This window comes from Trifolium pratense, linkage group LG4, assembly GCF_020283565.1.
Source record: "Trifolium pratense cultivar HEN17-A07 linkage group LG4, ARS_RC_1.1, whole genome shotgun sequence".
Taxonomy (NCBI): domain Eukaryota; kingdom Viridiplantae; phylum Streptophyta; class Magnoliopsida; order Fabales; family Fabaceae; genus Trifolium; species Trifolium pratense.
Window position 1 is genome coordinate 54,812,204 of NC_060062.1, and position 12,080 is coordinate 54,824,283.

At 38.1% G+C, this 12,080-nt stretch overlaps 2 protein-coding genes across 2 annotated transcripts; both read right to left on the minus strand.

The window, feature by feature from the left end:
• Nucleotides 1–8,391: 8,391 nt before the first annotated feature.
• Nucleotides 8,392–9,084, minus strand: LOC123923734 (pre-mRNA-splicing factor cwc-21-like). Its single transcript, XM_045976457.1, has 2 exons — nucleotides 9,024–9,084; nucleotides 8,392–8,786 (listed from the first exon to the last, which is right to left on the minus strand). Exon 2 carries the CDS (start codon nucleotides 8,766–8,768, stop codon nucleotides 8,433–8,435), a length of 336 nt encoding a protein of 111 aa, XP_045832413.1. The 5' UTR covers nucleotides 8,769–8,786; nucleotides 9,024–9,084; the 3' UTR covers nucleotides 8,392–8,432.
• Nucleotides 9,085–9,977: 893 nt separating this feature from the next.
• LOC123923718 (pre-mRNA-splicing factor cwc-21-like) lies at nucleotides 9,978–10,670 on the minus strand. Its single transcript, XM_045976441.1, has 2 exons — nucleotides 10,610–10,670; nucleotides 9,978–10,372 (listed from the first exon to the last, which is right to left on the minus strand). The coding sequence occupies exon 2, from the start codon at nucleotides 10,352–10,354 to the stop codon at nucleotides 10,019–10,021; it is 336 nt and encodes a 111-aa protein (XP_045832397.1). The 5' UTR covers nucleotides 10,355–10,372; nucleotides 10,610–10,670; the 3' UTR covers nucleotides 9,978–10,018.
• Nucleotides 10,671–12,080: the final 1,410 nt, after the last annotated feature.

Genomic DNA, 12,080 nt, shown 5'->3' on the forward strand with positions numbered 1-12,080 from the left:
TCGCTTTGGATTCGCTTAGCGAACAGTACTGAACCTGCAACTTTGGTTAATGTTTGTAAGTGTGATTTGGCACTTGTAAGATGGTTTAAAAGTATCCTTACATGATTGTTGATACATGTTGATGCTGTTAATGCTTATTGTTAATCGTTATATGAATGATAAACGTGTATGCAATAAGTTGTAGCTTAAAGTGAGCAATGTTATGTTTTGGCATTAATTTGCAATGTTAAGTGAATGTGTTAGGATTGTGTTCCCGCATTCATGATGAGTAGCTTCGAGCTAGAAATATCATATTGATGATATGTGCAAACATACATGCATTCATGTATATATATGTTGAAATTGGAAACTTGGGTTCCAATAGTTTTAAATGGATTTTTGAGTCCATAAGGAGGCCGAGGATCGGATTAGATGAATCCATAAGATCTAGAGCTGCTATCCAGCAGGATATAAAACTGTTTAACTTATCCATGAGGGATATGAAGGTTTGGTAAGTTCCGAACAATCCGGCAAGATGTAAAACTGTTTAACTTATCCATGAGGGGTAAAAGGCAATTGGTACCACATGCATTAGTCGTGTCTAGGGATGGCATGACATAGAATGATTGGCATTAGATACATTAGGGTAAATGCGCATATATTTGATAAATGGTATGTGACATTATCTGGTTGAACTGTGCTAAACTTTATTAATTGATAACTGTTTGGTACGATGATTTGGCGTGAGTTAGAATATGTATGATGTAGTTCGAAAGTGTGAGACCTTTCTTATACTCGTATGATATGCGGTTATGTTTTCTAACTCTCTGCTTTGTGTTATTTGCTGGACCTTTGGGGGTTCAGATATTCAGGCTGAGGACTGTGCCGACGTTTAGACTGCGGTTTTAGCGTGGCGTTGAAGTACCTTTTGGTGAGGAGACTTAGAATAGATTACTCCTCTTAGTACTAGCTTTTGACTAGGGTTTGTAAATAGTAAATGCTCTGGTAATGTAACATCGAGTCGGGGTTACGCTTGGATTTCATCGTATATCGGTGTTACCTTTTGATATGCTAGTTCTTGTATAAGTGACATCCTTAGGGATGAATTTGGCTTATGTATATATATATGTATATATATATGCATGCTTGGTTTGAAATGAATCCGCTGTTGCTTTTCATGTTAAATTTCATGATGCTCTGTGTGTATGCTTGTGTTTTAATTACCGCGTGGCACTCTGCCTTTACACTTGTTGAAAAGTTTTTAAAATTACGTTTTTAAGGGTAGTATGGGTTAGGGTGTTACAATAGTGGTATCAGAGCAGGTCGGTTCGTGTGAACCAATTAGGACTTTTCTTTTCCCCGTATGAGCATGTGTAGGGAACACTGTTAGTACTTTCTAACGTCTAGTTGTGATTCGTTCAGGAATCATGGCTGCTGCGAGAACGAATGCTCAGATTGCGGAGGCTTTGGCCGCACTCACCAACATTGTGGTTAGAGATCATCAACCTGGAAGAGAGGTAGAGATGAGGTTGGAAAGGTTCATGAAGCAGAAACCGCCAACATTTATCGGAGGTTACAACCCGGATGGAGCTCACAAGTGGCTGGAGGAACTTGAAATAATTTTTGAAGCAATGGATTGTTCCGAGGAAGGGAAGACAACCCTTGGAACATATGTGTTGCGTGAGGAAGCGAATGTGTGGTGGAAGAACGCCAAGTTGAGGCTAGGACCCGGTGGTATGGCTATACCATGGGCAATGTTTAAAAGAGAATTTTTGGTTAAGTATTTTCCTGTGGATGTGAAGAACAAGAAGGTGGTGGAATTCATGGAATTGAAACAGGGAAATATGACGGTAGCTGACTATGCCGTCAAGTTTGAGACTTTGTGTGCGTTTAGCCCGCATTACAACACTTTGGAAGCGGAGAACGACAAGTGTGTGAAGTTTGAAAGTGGTCTACGTCCAGACATCAAGCATATGATTGGATTTTCGCAGATAAGGGATTTTGCGACCCTTGTGAACAAGAGTAGGATCTGTGATGAAGATGGTATGGCAAAGGTGAACTACTACAAGGCTGTGAATGACCGAAAAGGGAAAGGACAAGAGCGCGGGAAACCTTATGATAACCGCGGTAGGGGTAATACAAGTGGTGGTAAGAGGCCGGTGAATGGGAATTGTTACAAATGTGGAGAGAGGGGTCATATGTCGTATGATTGCCAGAAGAAATTGGACAAGTGTTTGAATTGTGGGAAGTTAGGTCACAAAACTGAAGCGTGTAGAACAAGAGTGTTTTGTTTCAACTGTGGTGAGGAGGGCCACAAGAGTATAATCTGCAAGAAGCCCAAGAAGGTGATGGGCAAGGTGTTTGCTTTGAGTGGAGAGGATGCTAGCCTTGAGGACAATCTCATTAGAGGTACGTGTTTCATCTATGACACTCCTTTAATTGCGATTATAGATACGGGAGCGACGCATTCTTTTATTTCTTTGGATTGTGCGAAGCGTCTTAGTATTCCTTTAACGGATATGATGGGTAGGATGGAAATAGAAACTCCTGCTAATGGTTCAGTGATTACCCGACAAGTATGTCGTAACTGCCCCGTAACCATTTTTGATAAGCACTTTGGTATGGATTTAGTATGTATTCCACTTAGTGGTATGGATGTGATTTTTGGTATGAATTGGTTAATCTTCAACCGGATTCATATCAACTGTCGTGAGAAGGCCGTTGTTTTTCCGAAGCCGGAGGAGAACTTGCATTTGATGAGCGCGAAGGAAGTATCGGAAGCGTTGAGAGAACATGCCGAGATGTTCATGATGTTTGCATCATTGAAACTCGAAGGAGGAGTTAAGATAGAAGAGTTACCGATCGTTTGTGAATTCCCAGATGTGTTTCCGGATGATATATCTGACGTGCCTCCGAAGAGAGAGGTAGAGTTTTCTATCGACCTAGTACCTGGAACTAGCCCGATATCGATGGCGCCGTATCGAATGTCAGCGTCAGAGTTGAATGAGTTGAAGAAGCAACTTGAAGAGCTGCTTGAGAAGAGGTTTGTTCGACCGAGTGTTTCGCCATGGGGAGCGCCGGTATTGCTTGTGAAGAAGAAAGATGGAAGCATGAGATTATGTATAGACTATCGTCAGTTGAACAAAGTGACGATTAAGAATAAATATCCACTTCCGAGGATAGACGATTTGATGGATCAACTAGTTGGAGCTTGTGTGTTTAGTAAGATAGATTTGAGATCTGGATACCATCAGATTAGAGTGAAGACGGAAGATATACCTAAGACTGCATTTAGGACGAGGTATGGGCACTACGAGTATTCAGTTATGCCGTTTGGTGTGACCAATGCACCTGGAGTTTTCATGGAGTATATGAACCGAATTTTCCATTCATTTTTGGATAGATTCGTGGTGGTGTTCATTGACGACATTTTGATTTACTCAAGATCCGAGGAAGAGCACGAAGAGCACTTGAGGATTGTTTTACAAGTCTTGAAGGAGAAGAAGTTGTATGCCAAGTTGTCGAAGTGTGAATTTTGGATGAAAGAGGTGAGTTTCCTAGGGCATATAATTTCAAGTGGAGGAATCGCGGTAGATCCTGCGAAGGTTGACGCTGTGTCACAGTGGGGAACGCCGGAGTCTGTTTCAGAGATTAGAAGTTTCCTTGGTTTGGCCGGTTATTATAGAAGATTCATCGAAGGTTTTTCGAAGTTGGCTTTACCGTTAACCAAGTTGACGAGGAAAGATCAAGCGTTTGTTTGGGATGGTATTTGTGAGAAGAGTTTCCAAGAGCTCAAGAGAAGATTGACTACTGCACCCGTGTTGATTTTACCTGATGCCAAAGAGTCGTTCGTCGTGTATTGCGATGCTTCGAAGTTAGGACTTGGTGGAGTGCTTATGCAAGGGGGTAATGTGGTAGCATATGCTTCAAGGCAACTGAAGGTTCACGAGAGGAACTATCCAACGCATGATTTGGAGTTAGCCGCAGTGGTGTTTGCTTTGAAAGCGTGGAGACACTACTTGTATGGATCGAGGTTTGAAGTGTTTAGCGATCACAAGAGTCTGAAATACTTATTCGACCAGAAGGAGTTGAATATGAGGCAACGAAGATGGCTCGAATTCTTAAAGGACTACGATTTTGAATTGAGTTATCACCCTGGAAAAGCCAATGTGGTGGCCGATGCACTAAGTAGGAAAACTTTGCATATGTCATCATTGATGGTGAGAGAGTTGGAGTTGATTGAAGAATTCCGAGACTTGAGTCTTGTGTGCGAGGTTACTTCTACAAGTGTGAAGCTAGGAATGTTAAAGTTGACGAATCCTTTTCTTGAAGATATTAAAGAACGTCAGAAATCGGATAAGAGATTGATGGAGAAGATGGTACTCATCAATGAAGGTAAGGAGACCAATATCAAGATTGACGAAAGTGGAGTCATGAGATTTCAAGGAAGAGTTTGTGTACCGGATGTACCCGAATTAAAGAGAATGATCATGGAAGAAGGTCACAGAAGTGGTTTGAGTATACATCCTGGAGTAACCAAGATGTATCAGGATTTGAGGAAGTTATTTTGGTGGCCGGGAATGAAGAGGCAAATTTCTGAATTTGTTTATTCATGCTTAACTTGTCAGAAATCGAAGATTGAACATCAGAAGCCGTTTGGTTTGTTGCAACCAATGTTTATACCCGAATGGAAATGGGATAGCATTGCAATGGATTTTGTGGGAGGTTTACCGAAGACCAAGAAAAGTAACGAGGTGATTTGGGTAGTGGTAGATCGTCTGACGAAGTGTGCTCACTTCATTGCTATCAGGAAAGGTACTTTGGTGCCTAAGTTGGCCGAGATTTATGTGGAGCAGATTGTGAAGCTACATGGTATTCCAACAAGTATTATTTCGGATAGAGATCCGAGATTTACTTCCAGATTTTGGGAAAGCTTGCAAGAAGCTTTAGGAACGAAGTTGAGGTTGAGTTCAGCTTATCATCCTCAGACAGATGGTCAGTCGGAGAGGACGATACAATCCTTAGAGGATTTGTTGAGGGCTTGTGTTTTGGAGCAAAACGTGAATTGGGATTCTTGTTTGCCGTTGGTAGAGTTTACATACAACAACAGTTACCATTCTAGTATCGGAATGGCACCGTTTGAGGCTTTGTATGGGAGAAGGTGTAGGACACCTCTGTGTTGGTATGAAACTGGAGAAGGTGCAATTCTTGGACCAGAGATTGTACAAGAAACAACAGAGAAGATTCGGATGATTCGTGAGAAGATGAAAGCATCTCAGAGTCGACAGAAGAGTTATCATGATAAGAGGAGGAAGGACATTGAATTCCAAGAGGGGGATCATGTATTCCTACGAGTTAAATCGACTACTGGAGTAGGACGTGCGTTGAAGTCGCGAAAGTTGACGTCGAGGTTTATTGGGCCGTTTGAGATTTTGAAGCGAGTTGGGAAAGTTGCGTATAGGATTGCATTACCGCCATCATTGGCGAATTTGCACGATGTTTTCCATGTATCACAGTTGCGCAAGTATGTGTCTGATCCGACACACGTGATTGAATCGGACGATGTTCAAGTGAGGGATGACTTGACCATTGAGACTGTGCCTTTGAGAATCGAAGGTAGAGAAGTGAAGAGGTTGAGAAACAAAGAGATTGCATCCGTGAAAGTCGTGTGGGGAGGACCGGCTGGTGAGAATGCGACGTGGGAGTTGGAAAGCAAGATGAGAGATTCTTATCCCGATCTGTTTCTAGGTAATTTCGAGGGCGAAATTCTTTTAAGGGGGGTAGGATTGTAACGACCCGTTTTTCGTATTCGTATATTTTATTAAATGTTATTTTATTTATTAATTGGCTTGTATTATTTTAGCGAGCAACGAATAATTATTTAGCCGATCGTAAGTTATTAGGCGCGAGGACCTTTGTTTTGGGCTTAGGGGCGTGAGAGGCATGGGCCTAAGCCATTTGGGCTTGGTTCATGACACTTGAGAAGTAGTATAAGTAGCAAGTCCAACTTATGAATAGTTTCATAAATCCATTTCTTTGAGTTTGAGTGAGTAGAAGCAAGATAGAGCTAAGCTAGGGTTTGGATCAAGAGAGAAAGCTTGAGCAAGAGAAGGCTTGGATCATCATCTTTGCTTAAGGTAAGAGATTAGAATTCATGATTCTTGAGTGACAAGGAGGGGGGAGATTGTCTATGTCTCCGTTCCCGAACTCTCCCACTCAATTTCTTTTAGACTTTGATTAATCTTTTGCATGTGAGTATGATGTTTTTCATCATCACTTTGTATGTGTTAATCACTAGTTTGATTCCATGAAGAATATGTATGTGTTTGGATCATTTTTGGAAAGTTTGAGAAAGTTACTTAAAACTCAAGTAATTGCCATGATTTTGATTATTAGAGGTATTTGGATGTTTGGAAGGGATGATTAATGTTCCTTGATACCATATATGTTTGGAATGGCTGTTTATATGAATTTATAACATGTTTGGATGAATTTTTGAGTTGATTTGGTGTTAAACCGCCTTAGATAACTCAAGAACAGATTTTCTTTCTGGTGTTGTTCGCTTAGCGAATAGGAGTTCGCTGCAGCGAATGAGTTCGCTACGAGTTCGCTACCTGTTCGCCATGTACCTGTAATCCTCTGACGTAGTTCGCTACAACGAATTGAGATTCGCTTAGCGAATGAGTTCGCTACCTGTTCGCTTTGGATTCGCTTAGCGAACAGTACTGAACCTGCAACTTTGGTTAATGTTTGTAAGTGTGATTTGGCACTTGTAAGATGGTTTAAAAGTATCCTTACATGATTGTTGATACATGTTGATGCTGTTAATGCTTATTGTTAATCGTTATATGAATGATAAACGTGTATGCAATAAGTTGTAGCTTAAAGTGAGCAATGTTATGTTTTGGCATTAATTTGCAATGTTAAGTGAATGTGTTAGGATTGTGTTCCCGCATTCATGATGAGTAGCTTCGAGCTAGAAATATCATATTGATGATATGTGCAAACATACATGCATTCATGTATATATATGTTGAAATTGGAAACTTGGGTTCCAATAGTTTTAAATGGATTTTTGAGTCCATAAGGAGGCCGAGGATCGGATTAGATGAATCCATAAGATCTAGAGCTGCTATCCAGCAGGATATAAAACTGTTTAACTTATCCATGAGGGATATGAAGGTTTGGTAAGTTCCGAACAATCCGGCAAGATGTAAAACTGTTTAACTTATCCATGAGGGGTAAAAGGCAATTGGTACCACATGCATTAGTCGTGTCTAGGGATGGCATGACATAGAATGATTGGCATTAGATACATTAGGGTAAATGCGCATATATTTGATAAATGGTATGTGACATTATCTGGTTGAACTGTGCTAAACTTTATTAATTGATAACTGTTTGGTACGATGATTTGGCGTGAGTTAGAATATGTATGATGTAGTTCGAAAGTGTGAGACCTTTCTTATACTCGTATGATATGCGGTTATGTTTTCTAACTCTCTGCTTTGTGTTATTTGCTGGACCTTTGGGGGTTCAGATATTCAGGCTGAGGACTGTGCCGACGTTTAGACTGCGGTTTTAGCGTGGCGTTGAAGTACCTTTTGGTGAGGAGACTTAGAATAGATTACTCCTCTTAGTACTAGCTTTTGACTAGGGTTTGTAAATAGTAAATGCTCTGGTAATGTAACATCGAGTCGGGGTTACGCTTGGATTTCATCGTATATCGGTGTTACCTTTTGATATGCTAGTTCTTGTATAAGTGACATCCTTAGGGATGAATTTGGCTTATGTATATATATATGTATATATATATGCATGCTTGGTTTGAAATGAATCCGCTGTTGCTTTTCATGTTAAATTTCATGATGCTCTGTGTGTATGCTTGTGTTTTAATTACCGCGTGGCACTCTGCCTTTACACTTGTTGAAAAGTTTTTAAAATTACGTTTTTAAGGGTAGTATGGGTTAGGGTGTTACATGAACCATATGATAGAATCAAGAACGAGTTACCTAAGCCAATGAATTGATCATTTTAAATCAATTAAATTTCACATTTTTCTTACGTTCTGTTAACAAACCAAACCCCCCCATAATTTACAGTTTTTGAATTGTTTCTAATACAGATAAGCCGATTGTGAGTCTTCGGAGATGACCAAGGTTAACTGCCTTGTATTACTTTTTATTTAAATTATTATTTGACCACGAAACGACCGTGATCACATACTATTCAACTTTAATTAATAATTATAATCATATATATAATCTCCTACAACAACAATAACACCAATAAAAATAATTTCTCCATAATCAAAAACAAAAAGCTATGCACAACAAAAACCAATTAACAATTAATACACTTCAAAAATTTTGGTAAAGCAATGACAGAACCAACAAATTCATCAATTGGAATCATATGTCATACTCATACGCAAATATCTAAAATCCAAAAACTCACTTGTCCAAATTAGAATCATTTTCGTCAGCTGCAGCCTCCAAGCTATTGCGAGCCTCCTCGAGTTTCTCAGCGATCTCAGCATCAGTATAACCCTGATCAATTAACTTGTCTTCAAGAATAACAAGTTTGAGCTGAATCTGACGCTTACGATCATGCTCAAGAATCTCTTTGTTAGCCTTTCTGGAAACACCAGCAGTACCCTGATCTCCTTCAAAGCCCTTCATATTCTCAGCAACCTTGGAAGTTCTCGGCTTGACGAAGAACTTGTTGCTCTGAATGTAGCCATTGGTACCAGACCCTCTTGGAGTTTGTAACCCTATTCCGTTATACATATTGTGACAAAGCAACAACTGCAATTGAAAACCCAAAAAATCATATAAGAAACCCTAATATCAACTTAAATTCACAGATCTTAAATAAATAAATATATATCTGATGCAATTAACAAATTGAACGGCAAAATGAAAAAAGATGAGAAACCCTAATTTAAACGACGACAATTAACGGATAAAAAGCTGAGCGTAGAAGAAAAAGAAGAATATGTCTGAATCTGTGATCCGAGACAAGAAAACGAAGAGTAGTAATACCTGTTATCGATGTGGAAGAAGAATTATCGCGACTCAAAGAAATAGAGAAGCCACAATGTTGTTGATACTTTATTTATGATGATGATGATATTTGATTTGATATTTTGTCATATACTTATGGCTTAATTAGTTAAATGGTCCCTTAGAGTGTGTTTGGATGAGGATTATATCATATACTTAGGTTATTTTGTCGATTTTAGCATCCAAACGCACTGTAAGGGACCATTTAATGATGCTTAATCACTTTAATTCGATTCGCACCGTGTTATTCAATTAGTTTATCGCTTGCATAGATTACATTGAATAGGAATTGACATAAACTTTGAGCGCTTAGCAAAAAGTGTTGATTGAATTTAGTAAGGATATTATTCTGTCATTAGTAGCGCTTGTTTACTATTGCCTATGATTAGTTGAACGCATTTGACGCTTGTTTGAATGGAATTCGTATAAAATTGGTAACGCTTGTTTAATTCGGTTTTATAAATCAACCAGAACATAAGCATATAACGAATTTATTCTTTGTGAACCATATGATAGAATCAAGAACGAGTTACCTAAGCCAATGAATTGATCATTTTAAATCAATTAAATTTCACATTTTTCTTACGTTCTGTTAACAAACCAAACCCCCCCATAATTTACAGTTTTTGAATTGTTTCTAATACAGATAAGCCGATTGTGAGTCTTCGGAGATGACCAAGGTTAACTGCCTTGTATTACTTTTTATTTAAATTATTATTTGACCACGAAACGACCGTGATCACATACTATTCAACTTTAATTAATAATTATAATCATATATATAATCTCCTACAACAACAATAACACCAATAAAAATAATTTCTCCATAATCAAAAACAAAAAGCTATGCACAACAAAAACCAATTAACAATTAATACACTTCAAAAATTTTGGTAAAGCAATGACAGAACCAACAAATTCATCAATTGGAATCATATGTCATACTCATACGCAAATATCTAAAATCCAAAAACTCACTTGTCCAAATTAGAATCATTTTCGTCAGCTGCAGCCTCCAAGCTATTGCGAGCCTCCTCGAGTTTCTCAGCGATCTCAGCATCAGTATAACCCTGATCAATTAACTTGTCTTCAAGAATAACAAGTTTGAGCTGAATCTGACGCTTACGATCATGCTCAAGAATCTCTTTGTTAGCCTTTCTGGAAACACCAGCAGTACCCTGATCTCCTTCAAAGCCCTTCATATTCTCAGCAACCTTGGAAGTTCTCGGCTTGACGAAGAACTTGTTGCTCTGAATGTAGCCATTGGTACCAGACCCTCTTGGAGTTTGTAACCCTATTCCGTTATACATATTGTGACAAAGCAACAACTGCAATTGAAAACCCAAAAAATCATATAAGAAACCCTAATATCAACTTAAATTCACAGATCTTAAATAAATAAATATATATCTGATGCAATTAACAAATTGAACGGCAAAATGAAAAAAGATGAGAAACCCTAATTTAAACGACGACAATTAACGGATAAAAAGCTGAGCGTAGAAGAAAAAGAAGAATATGTCTGAATCTGTGATCCGAGACAAGAAAACGAAGAGTAGTAATACCTGTTATCGATGTGGAAGAAGAATTATCGCGACTCAAAGAAATAGAGAAGCCACAATGTTGTTGATACTTTATTTATGATGATGATGATATTTGATTTGATATTTTATCATATACTTATGGCTTAATTAGTTAAATGGTCCCTTAGAGTGTGTTTGGATGAGGATTTTATCATATACTTAGGTTATTTTGTCGATTTTAGCATCCAAACGCACTGTAAGGGACCATTTAATGATGCTTAATCACTTTAATTCGATTCGCACCGTGTTATTCAATTAGTTTATCGCTTGCATAGATTACATTGAATAGGAATTGACATAAACTTTGAGCGCTTAGCAAAAAGTGTTGATTGAATTCAGTAAGGATATTATTCTGTCATTAGTAGCGCTTGTTTACTATTGCCTATGATTAGTTGAACACATTTGACGCTTGTTTGAATGGAATTCGTATAAAATTGGTAACGGTTGTTTAATTCGGTTTTATAAATCTACCAGAACATAAGCATATAACGAATTTATTCTTTGTGAACCATATGATAGAATCAAGAACGAGTTACCTAAGCCAATGAATTGATCATTTTAAATCAATTAAATTTCACATTTTTCTTACGTTCTGTTAACAAACCAAACCCCCCCCATAATTTACAGTTTTTGAATTGTTTCTAATACAGATAAGCCGATTGTGAGTCTTCGGAGATGACCAAGGTTAACTGCCTTGTATTACTTTTTATTTAAATTATTATTTGACCACGAAACGACCGTGATCACATACTATTTGTAACGACCCATTTTTCGTATTCGTATATTTTATTAAATGTTATTTTATTTGTTAATTGGCTTTTATTATTTTAGTGAGCGACGAATAATTATTTAGCGAGAACGTAAGTTAATGAGCGAGAAGTTATGTTGATTGGGCCTTGGGGCGTGTAAGTGGTTATTGGGCTTAGCCAATTGGGCTTTGATCCATGAGAATAGAGAGAGCTATAAGTAGCAAGTCAACCATGAATAGTCTCATAATTTATGTTTCATGAGAAAGGAAGATTGAGAGCTAGGGCAAGAGCCAAAGAGAAAGAGAAGAGCAAGCTTGTGGATTCGTCGAGCTAAGGTACGAGAGTTAGATTACATATTCGTGAGTGATTCGAAAGAGGGGAGGATGTCGATTCCTCCATTCCCAAACTCTTTCCACTCTATTTTCTTATGGGTTTTGTGAGAGATTTACTCAATGAAAAGTAAATGTTTTTGATCCTAAAATGAGTAGTAAACTCCTAGGACATGAGGTGAACAACTTTGGGGAATTGGAAATGGGTATGTGTAGATGTTTTACTATGTTTGTGGTTTTTGCTTAAAAATACAATTTAATGCATGATCTTGCATGCTTGGAGGTGTTTGGTTGTTTTTGAATGTGTATTTATGTATATATGTATGATATATGCATGATTGATGGTTTACTTTGCATTTATAACATGTTATAATG